This window comes from Nicotiana tomentosiformis, chromosome 11 (genome assembly GCF_000390325.3).
Source record: "Nicotiana tomentosiformis chromosome 11, ASM39032v3, whole genome shotgun sequence".
In the NCBI taxonomy this organism is placed as follows: domain Eukaryota; kingdom Viridiplantae; phylum Streptophyta; class Magnoliopsida; order Solanales; family Solanaceae; genus Nicotiana; species Nicotiana tomentosiformis.
In genome coordinates this window covers 23,239,183-23,264,768 of record NC_090822.1, presented here as the reverse complement: position 1 = coordinate 23,264,768, position 25,586 = coordinate 23,239,183, and the positions used below count along the sequence as shown (strand labels likewise).

General features: G+C 31.0%; 1 protein-coding gene across 6 annotated transcripts in view; it reads left to right on the top strand.

Annotated features, from left to right (window-relative positions):
• Window positions 1-5,352: 5,352 nt before the first annotated feature.
• Window positions 5,353-25,586, top strand: part of LOC104096724 (calcium-transporting ATPase 8, plasma membrane-type) — a 33,253-nt gene continuing 13,019 nt past the window's right edge. Inside the window, exons 1-9 of one of the 6 annotated variants that reach the window (XM_070188060.1) lie at window positions 5,353-5,501; window positions 5,618-5,697; window positions 17,795-17,867; window positions 21,109-21,341; window positions 23,928-24,044; window positions 24,131-24,170; window positions 24,924-25,048; window positions 25,152-25,283; window positions 25,395-25,484. In XM_070188060.1, coding sequence (XP_070044161.1) covers window positions 21,168-21,341; window positions 23,928-24,044; window positions 24,131-24,170; window positions 24,924-25,048; window positions 25,152-25,283; window positions 25,395-25,484 — 678 coding nt within the window. In that variant the 5' untranslated portion in view covers window positions 5,353-5,501; window positions 5,618-5,697; window positions 17,795-17,867; window positions 21,109-21,167. Of the gene's footprint in view, window positions 5,502-5,617; window positions 5,698-17,635; window positions 17,697-17,794; window positions 17,868-20,639; window positions 20,762-21,108; window positions 21,342-23,927; window positions 24,045-24,130; window positions 24,171-24,923; window positions 25,049-25,151; window positions 25,284-25,394; window positions 25,485-25,586 lie in introns of those variants that run through there. The other 5 variants (XM_033656267.2, XM_070188061.1, XM_018770992.3 and 2 more) reach the window with 5 other exon arrangements.

Sequence of the window (25,586 nt, the reverse complement as noted above, 5' to 3'; positions counted from 1 at the left end):
TGTATGTACAAGGGATAATAACTATAGCAAATGATAGTCTCATATTTTGTATCGTGGGATGGGATCAGATTATAAGTCCCAATCCCACAGTCTGCTACTTCTTTTTGTTAATATACAGGTTGGGATCAAGCCTAAACCTCCACCACCATGTTGAGTATTGACTTTAAAAAAAAATATTTTTACATCATAAAAAGAAAATATTTATTTTTGTTAAAATGAAATAGAAAGTACTCTATCTACATCATGAAAATACAATATTCTTAATAATATTTCTATTTAGAGTGGAGGGTGGGAGTGAGTTAGTCGGGGATAGAGTGGGGGTGGGTTGGTGGGGATAGGAATAGGGAGGGAAGGTTGAAAAAGAGTTTTGAAAAATATTTTTCCTTCTCTTGATAGGGAAAATATTTTCCTCCAATCGAAGGAAAATGAATTCACGAGAAGAATATTTTTCAAAATATTTAAGTCAATCAAACATGAAAAAATTGAAAAATATTTTTCGTATCATACACACCTTAAGTGTTTCGGGGTTGATCCCTATATATATGTGCGAAAAATAAATATAAGTAGAGTTAAGTATATATTATAAAATCTACGCTCTCACTTAAGAATTTAGTGTCTAAATTCTGAATCTATAACAAACAATGTCTTACCTATTCATATTTACCTCAAATCCTCCAACCTCTTCACCTTACGTCCTAATCAAGCATAGCATAATACCCCAACAACGTATTTACAATAAACAAAAGACAAAATTTTCACTATCATATATTTACTAATTTTAGCACTAAAGCTATTGCTTAGGGTTTGGTATATATGATTTAGACTAGAAGTTTAGTGCAGAAGAAAGAAATAAATGCAATGGACGGTGGAAGTCGGCCATTATCCAAGTCACATTGGTCGTCTTCTTATGCTTGTTGGAAACGGATCAATCTTTTTCACCTATAAGCCAAAGAAAAATTGAGTATGAGAGCTCTTTTAATTGTGGCAAAGGCAAATATGGCCTTAAGAATGATAACTGTCCATTAAAGCAAGTTGAAGGTCAAACTAATACAATGAAAGATCTAGTTGATTGTCATGGGAACAATAACGATGGCCGGGGCTGAAGCAGACCTTTCCTATTTTTTCATTATAATAAATATATGAAAAGAGGAAAGGGAATGAGAGAATATATATATATGGAAAATGTGTCCCCTAATCTTGTACTTACTAAGAGAATTTCACTTTGTTTTACAGCTTATTTGGATGGTTGTTATGTATCGTTTTGATGTATACAATGTTTGCATAGATTGTATTGTTTGTCGTCGTTTCATGAAGTTATGCACCAACAATATGAATAATAAACTTACAATATTATAAAGAGAAAGTAAAGTATGAGGTAATATTATTATACCAAAGGTAGGGTAAAAGATAAAATATGATTTTTTTAATAATAAAAAAGAGCAAAATGAGAGGAAAAAAAAATAAGAAAACGACGCGACCACGCCAAATCGGTCGTTCTATAAAGTGGCACTTTTCGTTGTTACGTAACGACGGACTTAACGATAAGATACAATAAAATTTAAGTAACAATCAAAACAAACATTGTATTTAAAGTAACAATACGATACAGTAAAATAAGTAACAATCATCCAAACAAGCTGTTAGTGGCGGTAATGTTCGGATCAATTTGTGTGTATTTTGTTTATTTTATCGCTATTCAGATGCGGATTTAGGATTTAAAGTTAACGGGTTCCTACAACGATCTCAAGTTAATATACAACAATTTATGGGTTCACAATATAATATTCATAGATATTTAATGCATTTCTTAGTATATATACAAAGTTTAAACAAAAGCTACTGGTTCCGTTGAAATCGGTATTAATGCTCTATATCCGCCCCCGACACTATCTACTATCTCTAACAAACATAGTTACTTGATATATTTGCCACTAAAATTTAAAGAGATGAGAAGAAATCATCTAGAGAGTTTCAAAGCTTATAACAAAGGTTTTTCCATATTATCGCGAAAGTCTTAATAAAGGTAGATCTCAATTAAACTCGTACAAAGTTATAGCATGTTTGGAAAATAAGTTTATTTTGAGAAGTATTTTTTTTAAAAGTGCTTTTCAAAAAAATACTTTTGGAGAAAAGCAGTTTATGTTTGGCTAATCAATTTGAAAAGCACTTTTGAACAATAATTTACGTTTGACCATGCTTTTCAAAAAGTGCTTTTATGTGTCAAATTACAAACAAGAACATGAAGAGATTTGCTTAATAGTTAATATTATATAAGTAAATAAATAATTATACATTTTTATTATTAAAGATAATAATTAAGTTTTTTATTTTATTTAAGTAAAATATAAAAATAAAATTGAAAAGTACTTTGTTCTTTCAAGATAATTTAAATATATCAAAAATCATCCAATAAATATGAAAGTTCATCCCAAAAGTCATTTTATATTACTTAATAGTTTAAACTAAGTAAGGTTATTTTGGTATATATAATATTTTACAAAAGGTATTTTTGGTAGGAAGAAAAGTCAAAACTCCTTCTAGTTCTACTTCTGGAGAGAAACTATTTTTTTCTGCTTCTTCAAAACTGCTTCTGCTTTTAGCCAAAAACACTTTTTTTCAAAAAAAAACTTGGTCAAACACCTCAAATTGAGGGAAAAAATATTTTTTTTTTTTGAAAAAAAACATTTTTGGCCTCCTGAGAAGCTTGGCCAAACAGGCTATTAGTGTTATAAACTGTAATCAATTGTTTTTCTTACAATAATCAGCTCGATCTTGATACTATCAGGGATTGTGGTGGATGGATAGAACCTTCTAGGATTAACCATAAATTTTGAGTTCTAGCCCTGAAAATAAAAGATTTTTTAGTAGGAACACTTCCCCTACGATGGGTACGAATTCGAATTTCATCGGCCCCAAAAAGAGTATCACACATCGTGCGTGAACCAAAAAAGAAGTTTGATCTTGATAGCTCCGGTCTAGTATTGATAATCTTGAATGAAAAATCAAACTTTTGAATGCCTGCTCCAATTTACAAATATACAACAAAATTCTAGACTAGTATGCCTCCTACTCATAAAGCTTAGAGCAGAAAAAGCTCAGATATTGATTATCATTTAACTGCTGCATATTCATCAGAAAACAAGGAGCAAAAACTAGAATAAGAATGTTAAGTTACAATAATAATATCACTTTCAACGTTATATTGATAGTGAAGTTTCAAAATATTTTCCTTTTAATGTTTTTATATATATAGGAATTTAAAAATATAAGTTTTTGGTTGAGAATATTAAACAAGACTTGATAACCTACCAAAGCATGATATACTGATTAAAATGCATGATATTAGATGCATGAAAGGCACCATATGTAAGTGTAACAACAAAATTTATATACGGAAGCATATTTAGGGAAGGGAGAATAAAAAGAATATACATAAATAGGACGTCCAATGACATAATTAGTGAATAGAGAGTAACATCTAATCACAGTGTTAAGAAATCTACTAAATACAACAACAACAACTCAGTATAATCACATTAGTGAGGTCTGGGGAGGATAGTGTCGCAGACCTTACCCCTACCCTGGGGTAGAGAGGCTGTTTCCAAATGACCCTCGCCATCCTTTCCCTCCAAGATCTCCCCACCTTACTCTTGGGGTGACTCGAACTCACAACCTCTTGGTTGGAAGTGGAGGGTGCTTACCACTAGAGCAACCAACTCTTGTCACTAAGTTGATACAGTCAAAGTCAAATATCTCTATAACAGTTGTATTTATTCCGATATCTTTTAGATGTACGCAGACATACCCTGGGGTAGAGATGCGGTTTCCGATTGACACAACTCAGTATAATCCCACTAATGGGTCTGGGGAGGGTAGATGTACGCAGATATTACCCCTACTCTGGGGTAGAGAGGCTGTTTCCGATAGACATCTCGGCTCCCTTCCTTCAAGAACTCCCCACCTTGCTCTTGGGGTGACTCGAACTCACAACCTCTTGGTTAAAAGTGGAGGGTGCTTACCATCAAAGCTAACCCACCTTGTCTAAGAAATCTACTAAATATTTATAAATATAAATTTAATTAATATTGTATATCAACTTAAAGTCGTAATAAGAACTATAAATTTCAAATCCTAAATTCGCTTCAGACCCGCCCAACTCCTTGAAACCGTACCCCAAACTCTAGAACACCATTTCTGGCTTGGCTTCCCGTTTAACCATTGGGGTTATTATTAACTTTTAAGTACTGCAATATGTACTTAGAGGTGTAATTACGAAGAGTTTAGAATTAAGGCAGTGGGAGATCGCTTAGTAGCATATGATAGAGAAAAACTTAGTTGGATATGCCAGTGCTAGGAGTATAATAGCAGGACAAAGTACTTAGAAATTGGTAAAGATACGATTAATACAAGTTGAATTCCAATCGAAGTTAATTTAATTATGCGTTTGGAAGACTAGTAGCTTGTTTGGCCGATTATTTCTTTTCTTTTTTTTTTTTTCTGCCGAAAGTATTTTTTTTAAAAGTTAAGATGTTTGGCCAAACTTTTATAAGGGAAAAAGAATGTTTGAGATGTTTTTGAAAAGCTGAAAAAAGTAGATTTTTCTCAAAATACTTTTTTGAAAAACACTTTTGGCAAAATAATATAAAAACATTTCTTAAAAGCTTGACCAAACTAATTGTTGTTCAAAAGTACTTTTATAATTGATTAACCAAACCCAAGCTAGTTAGCACCAAAAGTACTTTTCTGAAAAGCACTGGTGAGAAAAATAATTTTAAAAATAAGTTAATTTTAGAAGTTTGGCTAAATATGCTATAGATTAATGATGGGAAATCCCAACCTTAATCTAATATTGCGTTTGATTTACTCCCAGATTAATGATCTATTCCAAGAGATACCTTTCACACAAAAGCAACTATATAAATTGTGATAATTTTTCCACCTTTAATTTCTAATTTTCCATCTCAAAATTACAAAGCGCGATAATATATTTCATATTAATCAATTACACAAGCAGATGAAAAAGGAAAAGAAAAAAAAACAGCCGTACACTCACTCACACACAACAGAAATTAATAGCTCAAACACAAGACAGAAAAGAGCACAATACCATTAATCAGAAAGTTAAACCAATAAATCTGTTTTATCAATCTTTCATAACAGCACATTGGTTATGCATAATCAATTACTATAATTATTTTCTGAAAAAGAAAATGGCATGTCCTTCAATTCCACTTTAAATGGTGTCATGGTCATCTCAGCAATTTCCTGGAAATTTCCTAAAGCCAATTAGAATGACCAAGACTTGTCAACTACTCATAATCTATAACCAGAAATATAAAAGGAAAAAGGATTAGTTGCAATATAAAGAGTGACATCAATTTAGTATTTTTGAAGTCTTTGCAATAATTCTCATATATCTTCCTTTCTCACTTTCCAACTTTACAACTAGTAATAGCAAAACACTTTGAGCTTAAGTGATTCTGCCTTTTGGTCACATCAGAGTAAGAACCAAGAATTGTCTTTATTTCAATTTTTACGCGCATTTGGCTTTAATTTCTTCAATATTATCTTTAGATTCTTGATTATATTCTTGACACCTTGTATTAATTCTTTTTAGGTTGGTGGATTCGAGAAATTGCCTATTTGGATTGATTCTTGAGGACTTTTCCTTCACCTCAACGTTTAATTTTTCACAAGGCAAGTATATTTCACTTTATATCCATACATAAAATGGTAAAAGTAAAATGAATAATTGTGCATTAATTTGATTCTTTTCATATACTGTTTCTTTTTTTACAATTAAAGCACAAAATTTTATTTTTGGATAATGTGATAGAAAGGACATATGTGCGTTTCTGAGCTTAAGCTTCCAGGAAGTTTGATGTATTTCAGTAGGAATTAAGTTGTCTATGGACAGTCTATTATCTAGATATTATCCGGGAAAAAAGTGAGGGGAAAAAAAGCAAAAGAACAAACTTTTTGGTACTACATTGCAATAATTCTTACTTGCCTCGTTGACTTTAGTACTAGTAGACTTGACCAAAAAAAAAAAAAAAAAAAACTACTGTACCAAATCAAAAGGGTGGCGAAATTAAATATGAATGATGTGACCGTCTAATCTAAAAGTTTAAACGTACTTATATAATTATGTAACAACTTCATTATTTGGATTTTCTTCTACCTCGTCCATGTCCATTTGATTTTTCGATACAAGCCACACTTCTCATCTTTTTCCTTTAAGAAAACCAATGTACTCCGGAGCTTGTTCAGCCAATTTTGTATTTGGTTTCTTTACTTTTTCTTCATATAGTTGCAATTTGCAAAAGTTTGGCAAATTAATTCATCTTTATACGGTTATCGTGCTTAATAAGCAGAATAAAGAATATATATATTGATTCGTTACAAATAGCAATTTAATACGAAATCTGACTGTGTAGAGGATATTCTGATTAATGTCACAATTTCCAAACGTACTATAACAATTTGACATTCAATATGCTTTCAGACCATTGTTGTTCCGTCTTATAAATGTGTGAAAAAAGAAAAAGTGTCTATCAAATTAGTAGGGTCTTTCCAACTCTCCTACAAAAGTAAAGGGCAACCCAGTATAATAAACTCCCGTTATGCGGAGGATGCAGGGAATGGCCGGATCACAAGGGTCTAATTTCTGCGAGAGACTGTTTTCGCAATTCAAATCCGTGACCTACAAAAGTGTTGGGAAAAAGAAAGAAAGTAAAAATAACTACAGTTAAGTTAAATTCGATTTTTACGAGTTTTAAACTATATATCTAAACAGACAATCAGAATAAATCCACCGTCCACAAAAAGAAACACTCCTAAGTAAATTAATGTAACTTCTCAAAGTGCACGTTTGTCTTTTTTCCAGCTTCATATTTATGCCCAAAGCCTAAACTTCCATTTTAAGGATTATATAATATTAGTCTCTACTGTAAAATCAAGAAAGGTACTGCTCTGGGTCGTGATTTGCAGGTTGGAAAGCCACAAGTAACACTAATATATAGATAATTAATTAGTTGTTATACACAACTGCTATGCAACGAAAGAAATAGATCAAGTAAATAAAAGGATAAATTAAGCTCCCATTGATCATTATATAGGTACTTTTCGAGTTACTTATATTATAAGACGCTTAAAGTACGTTTTACTAGTGCATCGATAACTTTAAGTTTTAATTTCATGGAAATATCTAGTCTCTTCAGACTCTTCTATTAAACTGATTAACCATAGCCCGTGAATGAAGAATAATCTCTCTCTCTCTCTATATATATATATTAAATGAATAAAGTTACCATATATAATTGACATTATAGTTAAGTCAAATGGCAAGCTAATAAATGTCAATAGTATATAGTAACTTTATTCTATATTAGACTATGTTAGTCAAATACAAATATTATATATATATAAACTGAATTTGAATTAAAAGATAATTTTGAATTTATAGATTAAGTTTTAAAATTCGAATTTAAATTAAAAATAAAAATTTATCTTTTTTTTAATCATGTTATCATACTTAATTCGGTTAATAATCATATGCAATCATGTTAGAAACTTTGGTTATCTTTTCTAATTATTTAAATACTACTTCGCCTCTGGCAAAAAAAAAAATACTCCTTATAACTATAAAACTCTTTCACATTTAAAACCTTATAATTATAGTTCTTTAAAACGCTGTAGCTAGATTTGAATAAAGCGAATTTATTTTAAAATAAATGTAATATATAGGGTACACGTCTATGTTTATCCAAATAACAAAAAAGAGTTTAAAAATCGAATAAAAGTTTACTTACATATATAATGAAGTAAACATACATGCCAGAGAAAGAAACAACACAAAAATCAGTTAATATTTAAAAATAAAATAAAAAATCTTTTCTTTTTGAAGAATATTTGTTTGAATAGTCAATTTGTATAAATGGACATCAAACAAATAACAAAATTTTGGTTATACAATTGCTATCATTAATTTCAATTTAGCACATTCTAGGAATTGAAGGGTGTAAGTTGAAACCCCTTCATTTAGCTGCAGTCAAGCCAATATTGCAAGGGTATAATATTTTTTTCGTTGAAGAATATTAGTTTTAAATCATTAGATTATGTGAAAAAAAAAAATTTCTCGAACTCAACAAGAGAGATATTGGTTTCTAATTGATAGTTTCTATAGTGATTTTTAAGTGTAACAAAGAGTATATTTTTTAAAAAAAAATTGATATGACGTGAAGTTTTTTTAAAATGTAAACAAATTATTCGAAAGAACTCTTTACTTTTTTCTACTTCAAAGATAATAAAAAGATAAGATATTTTTGAAAATTAGTAGAGAGTTTTTAAAATTATTATAATAGAAGTCGTATCATGGATAAACGCAAAAAACCCAAAAACTTATGAAATATTTACATAAATATCAGGCCAGATTTATTGTTTACTTTTTATAGCTAATATAAATAGATGATATACCGACAACACACGATTATACACATATTATATATGGATTAAAGTGAAATAAATTAATTTTTTTTAACAAAAGAAAGAATGACATAAAATATAAGATAAAAGAAAATAAATATGAAAAAGATATATGAAAGATCCAAAAACCATAAATAAGAGATGACAACGAATTTCTTCTTATATTTCATCTTTGTTGAATATAAAAAAATTGGAAGCTAATCTCATCGAATTCAAATATTTTTTCAACTCAAATACATAGATTATAAGATAAGGATATGTTAGAATATATTTTTTATTTGCATTGTGTGTCATTTAAAAAAAATCACAATAATTAACAAACTGATATGATATTCGAATTTGAATTTAAATGCAATTTGAGTAGTTTGCATTGAGGTTAAGCCAAAGTATGGTGTCGAAAAATAAATTACTTGGCAATTTTAAGACAATATATGCAATGTTATATAATAACAATCAATTAATTTAACATTTAATGATCCAAAGAATAATTTTTTTTGGTGTATATATAGGGTATTAAAAATTCAAAATCTGTGGCTAGAGATATCGATAAAGTTAGAATGGAGTCATAATGAAATAAAGGTTTTACGGCTAAAGAATCATTTAAATTTTTAGATAACCGATTAAAGTAAATTTTAAATTAAGGATTATATCTTCACTTGTATCATTATAAAGATAATCATTTTTGAAATATATATAAAGTTTTAGAAATTGGAATTTCAAAATAGAAATATTTTTTGAAAGATAATATCATACCAAATAAGAGTTCAAGTCGTAGTAAAAGAATCATGTTGTAACCAAAGAATCGTTTATATTGTGTCAACCTTTGTACTTTGCCATAAATATAAGTTATTATTTCGCTTTGTGGCTATTTTTAGGTTCTAATGACACCAATGAGAATAATGCAAAAATAAAATTATCACTACGAGATTTGAGAAAATGTTAGTTTTTTTCATGTAGTGTTTCTTAATTAATATCTAACGATTATCTATAATTATTTAGAAGGCTTAAATTTTAAGTTTATTTACATATAATTCAAATAATTCAGATATTTAACATGGTTAATGTCAAATATCAAAATAGAGTCATAGTGGAAAAACAATTCACTGGCTAAAGAATAGATAGCCAACTAAAATGAGTTTTGAATTAAGGATAATATTTTCACTTATATTATTATAAAAATAATTATTATTGAAAAATAAAGTTTTAGAAACTGAAACTTAAAAAAAAAATATATTTTTTAAGAGATATCAACACACAAAATAAGAGTTCAAGTAGTAGTAAAAGAGTCAAGTCGTATCCAAAGAGTCATTCATAGTCTCAATATTTGATTATTTTGCCATAAATATGAGTTATTATTTTGCTTCCTGACTATTTTTAGGATCCAATGACACCGCGCGAGAATGATATCAAAAAAGAAAAATAGAAAAAATGGTTAATTTTTTTTCATATAGTGTTTATTATTAACATCCAATGATTATCTATATTTACTGAGAAAGTTTAAATTTTAAGATTATTTACATATAATCGAATAAACTTAAATATTTGACATAATTAGTGTCCGCGCATCTGCGCGATTGCTAATACTAGTTAACCTAATAGCAGTTCACCAAATCGTTTAAACTAAAAATAACCGATAGATTTATAATATATGTATACTTTATATACATTATGGGTATAACCATGTACAAAGTACACCGGCTAGAAAAAATAAATAATGATCCTAGTCGAATATTTGTGTAATAATTCCTAATTTAATTGTAAATGACTAATAAAATGAAAGTTGAGTACATATACCTTTTTATTGTTTAGTATCCACATGAGAGAAGATGAGAAGATGTAGAAGTGAGATGAATACAAATTAAAAGATCGGAATTAGGTAGATACACTTGATATCTATGCTAGTGGAATTTAATATATAATCGATTGAATAGTTGAGATGTGCGCAAGATGATCCGAACATTACGTCATAAAAAATAAATAGGGCAAAGATCACTTTTAACCCACGACTGAAACTATTTACATCCGGTAGCTGACGAGCGCAAAACACAACACGAAATTGATACTCGCTAATCAAAGATAGTATAGTATAATATCGTCTCCACAAGGATTAGATTTAAATAATGTTCAAGTAATTCGCGGTTTAATCGCTATTCAAGAGGATCAACACATGAGTTAAATGATTATGATCTAAGTTTAACTATTAAAATAACGCAATTGACAATTGACATCAAGGAATCGGGGATTCGCAGAGTGATTTCTTATCACTGCGAGGGATAAGGGTTTGACATGATAGGTGCAAGATAGCTATTTGAGACTTAACTCTAGTTTAATTCACTTTAATATTCTAATGATTCTCACGAATTCACTCGATGATTAGTTCAAATGTGTAGAAGATTCCTCCCTCGATTAAATCTTAACTTTACGAGATGAACTAATATAAGCACTGTGAAGCATGCAAGCATGCGTTAATGAATTGGTCCTTAGGAAACGTCTCTCGAATATTCTCCTAGCTTGATTCAATCAACAATTCAACAAGCTCTTTCGATTATTTATGAGAATCAATGAATTAAATCAAACAAAATAATGCAAAGATAATCACCAAGATATTCATCTTTCGATTAAATAAACTGATGAATAAAGTTGCAACAATTCAAATAAATGAATTCAAGCAAGAACTAGAGTTTAAATCCACAAATATTTATCAAAGCACCATATCCGTCAAACCCTAAGATAAACCACTCTATAATCATGGAGGAAGTCATCACAAAATATAATAAAGAATGAGAAAACATCAATCTAACGTTACAATCCAAACTCGCGTATTGAATTGGTAGAAAGATGATGGAATCCCGTGTCTTGTAGCATCCAATGCTCTCCCAAAGGTTCCAAGGTCAAAAGTCCCTTCAAAAACGTCTTTTTGGTGTATTTATACCATGTGAGAGTGGGCCCATGCGAAATTACCTTTTCCAAGCCGAAACATGACAACTACTTTGAGAAAACTACACAGGCGCCTCGCGCCGCCCCATGCGGGGTGCTAGTGGAAAAGTTCAGAGAGCAGGTTATGACAGACAGCAGAAATTTCTACTGCTGCACCGCCCCATACGGCACGGCTGTGCATTTTTTACACAGTGATTTATTTTGTCTATTTTTGATATCCACACTTCGCTTCCGACCCCCGAACGCGATCCCGTGTAATCCCTTGAGTTTTTACTTAAATTTTAAAGCTCCAACTTGTTCCATTTAGCTCCCGAATATCTTTTTAACTCGAAATCACTTTCTACAAGGCATAAAACACATAATAAGTGCAAATCACTATTATTCAAGCCCAACCACAAGTAAAATGCAGTGTTTAGAGTGCAAACTAAGATTAAAACACGTGATTCTAACCTACCATCAGTAGCCGCAAATAAAATTTATATATTTTTTGCATATAACATATAAAAATGTATATATGTACAAAACAATTACAAAATATATATATTTTTCTGACTATTATTTTGAGTGCGGCTATACAGTGTCATTTCCCAATTAAAAATTCACTAGTTATCCCTTTCATCAAGATTTTAAAGTCTACTTTTTGTTTGACAAAAGGTGAAAGACAAGTTAGAAGTATCAATTTAATTTGTTAGAAAAAACATTTAAGGGTTAGTTATCGACTTAATTACGCATTGTTGAATCATTTGGATATAGATGTAGATCGTTTAGCAACTAATTAAATGACAAGAAATTGTAGTGCTTAGATGAAGCCATGAAATTAATGTGCTACACTTTCTTAGTGTTGTTGATTTAACCCTCTTAATTATGTAATTTGTGCATATTTTGTTTAACCATCTGGTACTTGGAAGCTACATACTTGTTTAATCAAGATATATATATCGAGGCGGATCTACAATTTAAATTTTGTGTGTTCAAGTTTGTGATTCTATCACAACTCATTGATTTACTAGGCTTAAAATCTATTATGTATTGATTTTTTACTAGATATACAAAGCATGAACCAATACTATTACGTTCAAATGAACCATAATAAAAATTAACACTACATTTGTCTCTTAATACAAGCCGCAAAGGGCCTGTGTAAGAGGGAAATGCTCACTACCAGAATTTTTTCATTCTCATAGTTTGAACATGAGACTTATGAAATAGAGATGGAGCGATTCTATCCGCCCATGAAATTAGTCGGTGGTGTAGATTAATTGTGCACTAGCATTGATACAAGAATTAGATTATTCTCTCTTTAATTATGTGGATATTAACCTGTCTTTCTTCGTTCATCCACATATATACGATTCTTTTTCAATGTAAGTTGTAGCTTAACTTTATGGTGATTTAGAAATGAAGAAATATACGTATACAAACAAAGAGTACACCAAAAAGACATAATATAACTAAAAAGTATCGTAACTTGGGAAAAGATGTAACCTGAAGTACTAAAGTCAAGACAAGTACAAACGAAAGTGACGTAGACCTTTTAAATAAACCAACATATTCTACTTGAATTACGGCTTCTTTATGTACATTTGTTCCCCCACTGTTGATTTGGTATTAAATTAATATAAGGATGTTTGACTTGAAGTATTACGGCTTCGGTCTGAAATCAGCTCCCATAGTTGAATTTGAATGAAATAGGAACCCTCGGATGCGGTCTAGATCTCTATGTTATGCTTACTTCGACAGTTCGACTAAGTTAGATACAACAACAATCCAGTATAACCTCATTAATGGAGTATGAGGAGAATAGATATACGCAGACATACTTTGGGATAGAGATGTTATTTTCGATAGACACAATTCAGTATAATCCCACTAGTGAGGTCTGGGGAGGCCCAGAGGCGGATCCAGGATTCGAAGGTTGCGGGTGCCACCATGTTATGCATACAATATACATGTCAGTAACTACAAAGACAGATTAAGAATAATGGGTCGGTTCGGTTAGTTTTTGGTTAATTTGAATAAGTCTTTCATTAACAAAGCAAATAAGTTCGATTTTAGTTCAAATTTTTAACGCTTAATTTATACACATTCTAAATAAAAATGCAAAAGAAAAATAACATTTCATGAAAGAGTGCCTCCAATATAAATATTTGGTTAAAGAGTACCTTAACTACACTATATATTCTTTGTTTGACTAGATTAATTTACTTGTATTGTTCTTTGTTTATTTTTCCATCTTAATTGTTGACTTATATGACAATTATTTTCAAAGAAAATATTCAACATTCAACCTATGATATTCAACTCAAAACGACTATCAATCAAGCTATTTAATTTTTTTTCAAAACCCAATGGAAGATATTGCTCAAATTATATTCCACTATATAAATTAATATCGTTTCATTAAAATAAAAAAATTATATGCTAATTAAAATCAATTCAAATTACCTATAAAAAATAATTGTTCATAAAGTAAGGTATAATGATAGAAACAAAATGAGAATAGAAAGTTTAAAAAAATGAAGAAGAGAGACTTAGCAAGTAATAAAAGGAGGGAAAGAACCGAAAAAGAAGGAAAGAAGGTGAAGCCCTAGGGCTCAACTGAAAAACCAAAGGAGCTGCTCCAACAGGGAATTGAACTTGCATTCATGAGGCCAAAGAAAGCCTTCAAAGGGATGGCTGAACTAATTGCACCCGCTTTCACTTTGTGACTTCTGAGTGCCACTCTATCCATTTATACATTTCTTCACAGACATATTATATACATAGTAAGAATTTTAGCGAAGCGAGCGAGTGCCGTGGTACCCTTACCTCAGAGGGTAGATATACGCAGACATTACCCCTACCCTGGAATAGAGAGACTGTTTCCGATATACATCTCGGCTTCCTCCCTCCAAGAACTCTTCACCTTGCTCTTGGGGTGACTCGAACTCACAACCTCTTGGTTGGAAGTGGAGGGTGCTTACCACTAGAGCAACCCACTTCTGTCACTAAGTTGATACAGTCAAAGTCAAATATCTCTATAACAGTCGTATTTGTTCCGATATCTTTTAGATGTTATAGTAAAGCGTTGTTATGGAAAACATATAATATAACATAAAAGATCGGATCGAAAAAAAACTTGACTTTCATAATAAATGACAGTTATATAGGGATGCAGTTATAAAGAAGTGTGACTGTATCTATTATTTTTCACAGGCACTGATCAAATGACTATGCCAATCTGAATTATGTAATTATGTAAAATACTGAAGAGATGGTGGAGCTCCGATCTTAATGAGGATGCTCAGTTTCTAAAAGAATATAAGTAACTTCTCACGCAAATCTCACATCAATAAACCACAAGAAAAATATTATTTGTAGAAAGAAACATTAATAATATCCTTAAACCTTTACGACACATTTAAAATCGTGTCAAGCCTGACTAAAGAGGACAATAATACAAATATAAGATCAGAAAAGATACAATATTATACATGAATTATAATGTAGAGATTAATTATATAGGAATTAGTAATACATAAATTATTTTTTGTTGGGTGTTTAATTCATTGCAGTAAAATTGGACATACAACATATCATTTAAATAATTATTCATTTTTTAAACTAAAAAAGAACGAGTTTACAATTATACCCTTGGATACTTGAACTTCATTTGCTTCTAGGAAAAAGACAAGGATAATTTTATCCTTTTTATTTCTTTATCCATGTATAAGTTACACATGAATTAATTATTCCATATTATTGTCAGTATAAGATAATACACCAATTTTGTATTAGGTTATATAAGAATTAATTATATATAATTCAAAATTTAAACCAAATATTGAAATGAAATTATACAAAATTATATACCATGATTAGTTTTCCTTATACACCATGCCAAATGACCCCTTAGTAGCAGAAACCTTTAATGAATTTATTATCCGAATAGACGGTTCTAAAACTGAAAAGCCATCTATAACTGTAGTTATATTCTGCATACCCACATTAATACGGGTCAATTGAATTTGTGTCTCTATCAATTTATTTTTAGTTTTATGACCCTACCTCTTTTTTTTTACACATGAGAGATTTACTTTTATCGATAAGAGGTTTGTCTTTTACATATAAGAGATCTAAAATAATTATTTTTTTAATTTTTAAAATTATAATGGACCATAATATACAAATAATACCATTAATACCGTGTCTGATTCCAAAATTGAACAGAGGTCGACACATAAGAAGATTTCTCTTCCTTGAAAAGCTAAGAATAGACAAAAGTAGCTTAGACAAGGGGACGATTGAATTTTTTTATCTCACATTAACTTTTCACGTTCCACTTCGTAGGATAAGTCGCGTCAAGTAGGAATATCTTAAAAGATGAAAGTAGCACTAGTCAGGTCGGTATGCTAATTAATATCTAAGTTGGATTAAAGTTTAAGCCCTTTATCGTATTGCACTATATTTTTATCCTATCTACGGCAAACCTTTCTATAACAATATTTTTATATAACAGGAATTCATTATAAAAATCAAGTTTTTTTCTGAACCAATTTTTATGTTATGTTATACACTCAAACCTCTTTATATCAGTTTTATTTGTTCTGATATTTTTTGGCTGTTATAATAAAGTGCTATTATAAAACACATATATTATAACATAACATAAAAATCAGTTTCGAGAAAAACTTTGACTTTTATAATGACTAGTTATTATAAAAAGATCTGACTGTATATATATATATATATATATATATATATATATATATATATATATATATTATAATAACATTTTACTATAACAACCAAAAAATATCGAAACAAATAAAGTATACGAAGAGGTTTGACAGCATCTTTAATTTTTCACACTTTATCAGCCCTTGTCACCTTATAAGAAGTCGCTTTCTTCTTTACTTGTCTTTGGTGCTAAAGTGATTGGGAGTTGTTAGTAAATAACAACAATAACAAAGTATAATTTTACTAGTGAGATTTGGAAAGAAGTCTTATCTTTATCTTGAGGTAGAGACCTGAGATAGAGAAATTATTTTCGATAGACTCTCGGCTCCCTTCCTTCAAAAACTTCTCACCTTATTCTTAGGGTGACTCAAACTCACAACCTCTTAATTAAAAGTGGAAGATGATCACGACCAAAGCAACCCGCTCTTGTCACATGGGAGTTGTTAGTCGGCAACTCAAAAACTTGCTTTCAAATTTGCTTTGCTGGCTTTCATATCCCCTTGACAGATGCTTAACGTGAAATCAGCTGCTCATGACTCATCAACTCACAGATTTTTTTATTTTTTTTTAACGGTCTTTTCCTAGCAATTTACACACAAAGGTAAATTAGGACAAGTAAACAAGGATATCCTCTCATATTTACTAATTATAGTTTGAGACGATCATACGATTTAATATCATTAAAAGCCCCCATAAATGTAGGGCCGGACACCCAAGTTTAGGGTAATTAAGATTAGACATAATTTAAGGATGAAATTAATAATTCAAACCAAGTTTAGACGTATTTTCGGGTATTTCGCGTCTAACTTGATATATATATATATATATATATATATATATATATATATATATATATATATATATATATATGCCTTCGCTTGAACCTAAGACAAATGAAAAATGTCAGACATATAAGCCCGTTATTGCAATGCCGCGTCCACACGAATATTCTAGATAATACATCGCTTGAGGTTGAGGGCATTAAAAAAGAAATCTCACTGTCACCTGTTATTGACAATAAGTTCACATGCTTAATTCATGTAAGAACCGCGTACTAATAATATAATAATAGTAATTAAATATAGTACTACTGTCTAACAATTAATCTTTATGAGATAAGATGGTCGCAATTTAACATTTCTTGGTTGGATTGTCTTGCTTTGGAATATATTATTATTAGTTGTTAAATAGCTAGCTGGAACAAATACGTGTTAAAAATGCAATTTACTAATCAGTTGTTTTTAATGGAGTATTAAAAACAGAAAAAAGGAAATTAAAGTGAAGAATCTCGTTATCATAAAGGGCCTGCATCCGGCGATTACTGAATATAAACATTTGGCATTCTTTAAAATATTCTTTTCTTTCGAATGAAGCATAACTAGAGAGGAAAACAATATAGTATTAAAAAGAAAGGAAGCGAATACTTATGTTTTATATTTTTTATTAATGTAAGGAATGATATAAAAGGGCAGTAGACCATAATTAACAGTGAATGTCTTTGGTAATGGAAGTCAAAGGTTTCATCATCATTTCCTTTTTATAGCCAAAGAATTGAAGTATTTCTTTTTTATTCTTCCTCTCTCTCTCTCTCTCTCTTGCATTATTTATTTATTTAAGAGGAGTTCTTATCTTAGTTTCCATCTATAAATTTCAGCTTTATATTTAGCAGTTTCTGAAAGTTAAAAGAAGAAGAAACAAGGGAGACGAGGAGCCTTTCGGTTTTTGTGGTACGTTCCAATATCTGATATTGCTTTCATTTTGTTTTTTTTTCTTGGGTTATTTGCCTGACTAATAATCTAAATTGTACAATAGGAAAAATATGAAACCTATATTTTAAAGAATTTTCATAATCACGATATTATATATTTATATTTGGTTTTATTCCGCATTGTACAATGCCATTAGTATTTTTCCATTAACTAGAGGAATATACTAGGAATTATAATTGGTGCAAGAAAAATTGTTGTCTGTAAATAATAGCATCACACAATAGTTTATATAATTGTATATATAATCACCATATTATTTGAAACTTCGTATAGGTTTCACGATCCTTTTTAAAATGCGTTCTTCTATTATATATACTTTTTCCCCGTTGTCTTCTGAAGTAAGATACTTGATAGATACACTTCTAGTGGCAAGATCATGTTCCAAAAATAAACTTTATTGTACAATAATTCATCTTAATTAGAGTAATCACATGCAACAGAGAGAAGAGAACCCATAATAGTGATCAATAACAAATCCGGGTTTTTTTAATTAAAAAAATGAATTTGAAAATCTTTAAAAACATTATGTTTCTTGCATAAACTTCTCAAACAAACATTTCTCCACTAAACGGAGTTAGCAAAAGGAGTTTCTGAGAAAACTCAGACAAATGCCACCTAATTATGACACTAAATAAACAATATACATACTTTTAAAGGAACAATTAGATACGCCCTTTTTAAGTTGTCATTTTCAGTTAAACCAGACAATACCAAAATATAAAAAAATATACTTCTCTGAAACACGTAGTTAACCCCCAGAAGAGGAAATTAATATTTAATGACTCATATAAAGTCATAATCATGTGGGGTATTTGTTGAGACACAACAATGTCCTTTATATCTGGTATGGTGCATGTAACCCATCTGTCCTTGTAAATAAATTTATATATTCACAATTTTTATTTTTTAAGATTTAATTTAAGAGTCGTTTGGCTGTAGAATTAAAGCAATTAATTATCTAGTATAAATTTTGTAAAAGTTTTCCATTGATATCATAAGTTATGTGAGAATAATAAAATACGTGTATTACTAATAATTCAAATAAAGATAAACTATTTTTTATAGTAAATAATTCATGTATAATAATCCTTTATTGTTAATCACTCAATTAGATTCGGTGACAAAGTCAGAAAGTTCAATAAAGGTGGTCAAAATATATTTTTAATCAATAACAAGTAATATTTTATCCTATATATAGTATAAATTTTAGGCAAATGGTGTTCAATCGACCATTTTTAGCCATACATAGCTTCATCCCTTATTAGACTGTCTAAATAACACCCCTTATAGTGTGATCCTTTCTCGAACGTCGCGTGAACGCGGGATACCTTGTACATTATACTGTCCTTTTTTCGTTAATCAGTCAATTAATTATACCGTACTATAATGAAGTATTATCACTTTTAACCCGCGTCAAAAACTATTTATATTCGTTAGCCGAAAAAGTATATAAAATTTGTATAATTTTTATATATGATATACAAAATGTATATATATATTCAAAAAATATATTTTTGCGGCTATTATTTTGAGAGTGATTATACAGTGTCACTTTCTTTACTATTATAATCTCAGCATAATTAGTAAGTGACACAAACAATACTTAAAATCTTGTCGTATTTTTATTATATACTATAGTCATTATTTTAATAATGTTATGCAATAGTAGTAGGTTCCACCAAATCCCACGTATCCTCCAACGTGCCTCCCTTTTAGGGCTTCCTCAAGATACAACAAAAGTAAAAACCGCGTTGTTTTTATTGCAAAAAAGAAAGAAATAAATATTTTACTCCAAAATACCATATTCAAGAAACAAAAAAGTAAGGTTAAATTTAAAAAATAAAAACAAACGCGTTTTTTTGAGAAAATGAAAAAGCTAAAGACTAGCGTGGTCCCGGCAGATTGGCCTGCTTCATGAGAAAGGATCAATAAATGCATTTACAAATTTGACTTTAATTTCCTACTTAAAAAGTAAAAAATAGAGTCTTTTTAGCGTTCACTTATTCCTCACGCAAGACTTACTATCTACGAATAGATTTACTTACTTACCTTGTATGTAGGTTATCATACTCCTGATTCATTTTATGTGTCTTACTTTTTATTTTTGTTTATTTTTAAAAAATGTATTTTTTTATATTTAATAATTCTATAACTCCAACTTTTTATATGTCATATTTAAAACCACAAGATCAAGAATATTTGGGTACATTATACATATCTTTAATTTAAAATCGCACAATTTAAATGTCTTCCTTATTTTCTTAAATTTTGTACCCATCAAACTAAGACATAAATTGAAATAGAAAAAGTTGCAATTAACAACCCTAAGGAATATCTACTTTTTTGATTCCTTGCTGTATTATTTTGCACCCAAGCCCGATTAATCCAAATTTGTTTGAAGTCCCTCTTTAGCCTTTTTTTAGTATTGAACCCGAAACTTCTAATTAAAAATGAAGAAATAATTATCGTTCAAATCACAATTTTTGATGATTGTGAGGAAAAAAAATCACTCTTTTACACTAGAATTCTTTGTGGTAATGCGGAAAAAATATCACTGTTTATAATCAGTAATTATGTTCGTATTACACATTTACACTTAAAAAAAAACCGAAAAGGGAAACTTTTTAAAAATACTACTACAATTTAGACGTTGTACCATGTGTAGGACCGCTTGTACAAACTAAGTCTCAATTTATAAAAGAGAAGTTTAAAAATCTTCTTTTTCTTTGAAAACCCTCCTAAAAAGGGGACGAAACTTCCTAACACTTTCTACGAAAACACAAAAGCAATTTACTTTACATTGCTCTCTCTGCACTTCAGTTGTCACATTGCGTCGGTTACTCCAACAATCGGTAATTCTCTCTCACTACATTCTCTTCTATGAAATTCAAAATACAGTAAAATAATTCACAAATATATGGTTTAGTGTCAGTAAAATTGAAGACAGTATGTATGTTTTTTTAAAAGATTTTTTTAAGGTTAATGGCACATAGTTCGAGATGAAAATAGTGATTTTGGTTAAATATATGTTTTAAAGTAGTTGATCTGCCTTGTTAAAGAATTTATTTACTTATATATTTGTGTTTTTCTTGGTATTTTAAATATTAATGTGGTTTGGTCGGTGTTAGGCGATAAACCCTAGTAAAATTATATGATTTTTTTGGTGTGTTTGTTTATATGAGATTTGAAAATAATACAGTGAGAAAAAAAATTGTTGTGTCAAATCTGGTGTCATCTCTCCTGCGACAATCACAGAAGATGAGTGGTGAAGAAAATGTGAAAACGTCGCCGTATAGGCGGCATCAGAATAGTAATGAGGATTTGGAAGCTGGGATTAATGGCAGCAGTAGCAGGTCTATGGATTGTGGTGGAAGTCCTTTTGATATTCCAAGGACTAAGAGCGCACCTATTGACCGCTTGAAACGCTGGAGGGTTAGTACTTTCTTTTTTTTTGAATGAATTTTTATTCTAATATCTTTCAATTTTTTGATTTGTACTCGCATAATATTGACACGAGATGAGTTTAAATGGAGTAATGTTGTCAACAAGGATTCATATAGCCGACCACCTAGTTATTTTTGGAATATGATTTTTAGGGTGAAATCTTATTCGGGTATTTCTTCATTGTTTGTTAATTTTGTTTTATGGGGGTTTTTGGGTGCATTTTGTTGGGGTATATTTATAGGCTATGCATATTAGTTGAGAGCCTTGTGGAAACATGTGACCGAGAGGTCACTAGTTCGAGCCGTGGAAACAAACTCTTGTAGAAATGCAAGATAAGGCTGCGTGCAATAGACCTTTTGGTCCACCCTTTCCCGGGACCCCACTATTCCCCGGACCCCGCAAGAGCTTAGCGCACTAGGCGGGAAGAAGAAGAAGATGATATATTAGTTGAGAATATGTTTTAGATATTAACACTTTTTACTGTAGGTCCTATTCTTTATAGGAGTGATTTAGCCTTTTTGAGATTTACACATTTAGAAAACTTACATAACTTCTAACACTTTTTATTTGTATTTGCATAATTGTTGGCATGAGATGAGTTTAAGTGGAGTAACATGGTTAGTCAGGATTCATATAGCTGAGTCCAACTTGTTTGGGACCGAAGAATAGTAGTTTTTTTGTTTGTTTTATGTGATTTTTTTTTTGGAGTAAAGTCGTATTTGGGTATTTCTTCTTTGCTTTTCTTGAGTTTTAGTTATATGCACTTTCAATGTAAAGATTTTCTTATATTATCTGTGTATTTTGACATATTATAGAAGATTGCTTTCCATTTTTAAAGGTTACAAATTAATGTTTGTATAGAGAACCTGCAATTGCGTTTTTGGGTGACCTGGTGATCTAAATCTTTTTTACATATCAGGGCATACAGTGGGGTTTTTTTTGGGGTGCATTATGTTGGGGTATTTTTACTTTTGTTGGTGTTATGTCCTGTCATGTGTAGGGTGATAATTTCAAGTGGGTGTTTTCCGATTGGTTTTCTTCTTTCAGTTTTGTGCTTTTTGTGCTTGTGATGCGTGTGTGCTGGGTGGGTGGCTAGGGTGTTGGGTTTAAGGATCCATGGTTTTGGCTTTACTGTGTTTGTAAGACCATTTGCGTATTTGGTTATTTTATCTTTTTTTTTTTTCGGTTTCAACTTGGTCAATTTTGATTTTACATATTGAGAGTGCTAAATAATGTGGTAACAGTCTTCAGTGATTTTCTGGTAAGTCACAACATCCAATTTTTGTGGGTTTTGATTATTAGTTTTTGTTTAGTGTTTCACCTATCATTTTCTTTTGTGGTAGTGTTTATTTTATTAGGAGAATTGCGTATTGGTCTTCTATGGGTTGAGCAGTTGAGGGAGTGGTGGCGTTTCTAGGTGCTCCAATGATCCATGGAGTATAATTTGCATAAGGTGGCAACCATTTTTTGTTTTCTGATAGGTCAAGACTTCTGGGGAAATGGATTATAGTTTTTCTTTAGGGTTATTTGTCAGTGAATTTGGTATTGGCTTTGTGAAATGACAGCTTTCTCCAACTTCCATCCTTTCAATATGCGAGTTTTTTTATTTTAATTTTTAAAATGGATGACTTGAATCACCTGTTTGACAATGCTTAATGAATTGACTGGAGGGAGAAGTTTGAGATACGATGGAACTTAGGTATCACTGCTAGAGACATTGATTTTCTGCTTTTAAAGCGTTTCATTTATTCTAGTTTATCCTCTTTTTATTAACTTGTTTAGAGTTTTCTTGTGGCCCATGTTGGTGATGAGACTGAAAGGATAGTCTTTATTGCCTTCAATCCGTCATGTTTATATTTGAAAATTTTCTAATATTAACCTTTTTTATCAGTCTATCATGAGCGACTTGGTTTACATTTGAGATAATGCACTGAGAAATTGGTCTCTGATTCCCTGTGAGTTTCTTGATAAACATATAAAAGGAAGTGGAGCCATTGATTGTTTATGCCAAAAGGAAAAAATTCGTTGTTGCAACCGTCGCCAAAACCCAAATGGTTACAGCGTGGTCCTTCTGATGGTCTATAGTGAATCCAAATTTTATAATTACCAAGGGGATATATGTGGTGTGTCAAAGCTTTTCTCTTACCCAATGCAATGTGGCTATCAACGTCCACGTTCCTTTATGATAGCATTTTGTTTTTTAAAATTACTTCAAGGGTGATTTTTTTTTAATTGTGGAATGTATGGACACTACTACAGTGGTGAGACTGTAATTGAAGCCAATCCCATGATGGCGGTTATGCCTTCAAGAAGACAATAAATCTTATTTTCCAAAATGGCAGAGGGCAGTTCGTTTGCTGGTTATGTGAATTGTCTTTTGTTATATTTTGTTTGTCGATGTGTTGGAGAAGCTGGTGCTTTAGATTTCTTTGTTTCTTTGCCGGTTAGACAACTGCTGCATGTTTGCCTTTTCCCTTTATGAATTTAATTTATTATTCAAAATTCTTGGGAACTGCTTTTCTTCCATTTATTTATGATCGGTATAAACTTTTGCTGACCTGACTAATCTTTCAGCAAGCTGCGCTTGTCCTTAATGCTTCTCGTCGATTTCGATATACCTTGGACTTAAAAAAGGAAGAAGAAAGAAAGCAATTGATTGCTAAAATAAGAACCCATGCCCAAGTTATTCGGGTAAATATTACTCTCCAATATTCATGTTACCCTTCAGTGCTTTAAATGGAAGTAAATAATGTTTGTTCCTTTTTGCAATGAATCAGGCAGCTGTTCTTTTTCAAGAAGCGGGGCGAACAGTCAATGGTAAACACTTCCCGATGCTACTTTAAGTCATCGAGTGAAATCTATGATGTGACAGCGCTGACTGTTTAGCTTTAGCTAAATTTGTCCATATCTAATTACCGGAATGGAAGGGGAGCCTTGGTGTAACTAGTAAAGTTGCTGCCATGTGACCAGGATGTCACGGGTTCGAGCCGTGGAAACAGCCTCTTACAGAAATGTAGGGTAAGGCTGCGTACGATAGACCCTTGTGGTCCAGCCCTTCCCCGGACCCTGCGCATAGCGGGAGCTTAGTGCACCGGGCTGCCCTTTTTTTTTTTAATAACCGGAATGCTGATGTAAGTGGGGAAAAGTGGATAGTAAAAAATATGTCTCATGGTTATTATACTAAAATTAAGAAATAGGTTAAAATATGCTTGTTGTCGCAAACCAAGAATACAGAAGCAGAGTTAATTACTGATGGATAATTGTTGCTGCAAAGAGTTTATGACAGAAAGGAAAACATGGTAATCGAATTAAGTAGGACTTTCTTCCATAGTTACTCTCTTACTGCAATTGCTATATCTTTGCTGATATTTTATGCCAAAAGAATCAGTGACTTTGTTTTGTAGTTGAAGGTGAGTAATACCATTGGGCTGTTTTGCTATAGTTTTGAATGATCTGCTATAGGTGCATCTTTGAGGCAGCATCTTCTAGTCGTGTTTTCAAATGGTAGATTTTTCTGTTTGTCACATGTTTTGGCAGAATACTATTTGTCTTATGTGTTTCTTATTTTAGGGGATGAGGCTCTTAAGACGTTGCCCACAACTACTACCTCCCTCGGCGAGTTTGATATCAGCCAAGAGGAGCTGGCGTATATGTCTAGAGAGCACGACGTCCCTGCTTTGCAGCGATGTGGAGGGGCAAGTTCACCTTCAAAATCTTTAATTTTTTTCTTCGAGTCATACGAGTGCTGGATGAAGTTATAGTCTTCTCTATTTCTGTTATGAAATGTTGTAACATCAGGTTAAAGGGGTGTCAGAGAAGTTGAAAACAAATTTAGATAAAGGAATTGATGGAGATGAAGTAGATCTGCTGAAACGGAAGAATGCATATGGATCCAACACATATCCTCGGAAGAAAGGGAGGAGTTTCTGGGTATGTGTTATAGTTATTGCATCATTTAATGCCGTGATTTATTGTTGAGAATCATTATCACGTTATTTATCATCAAACATAGTCACCCTTTTCTTGTGTTCTCCACTGTAGAGGTTTGTCTGGGAAGCTTGCTGTGATACAACCCTGATTATTTTGATGGTAGCCGCAGCTGCATCATTGGCGCTGGGCATAAAGACTGAGGTGGGCTGAAACACATGATTATTTCTGTTCCTGATTTTAGGATATAAATCCTGCACTGGGAAACTATTTATTGAAATTTCAGTAGAAAGAATCTCTGTTTTC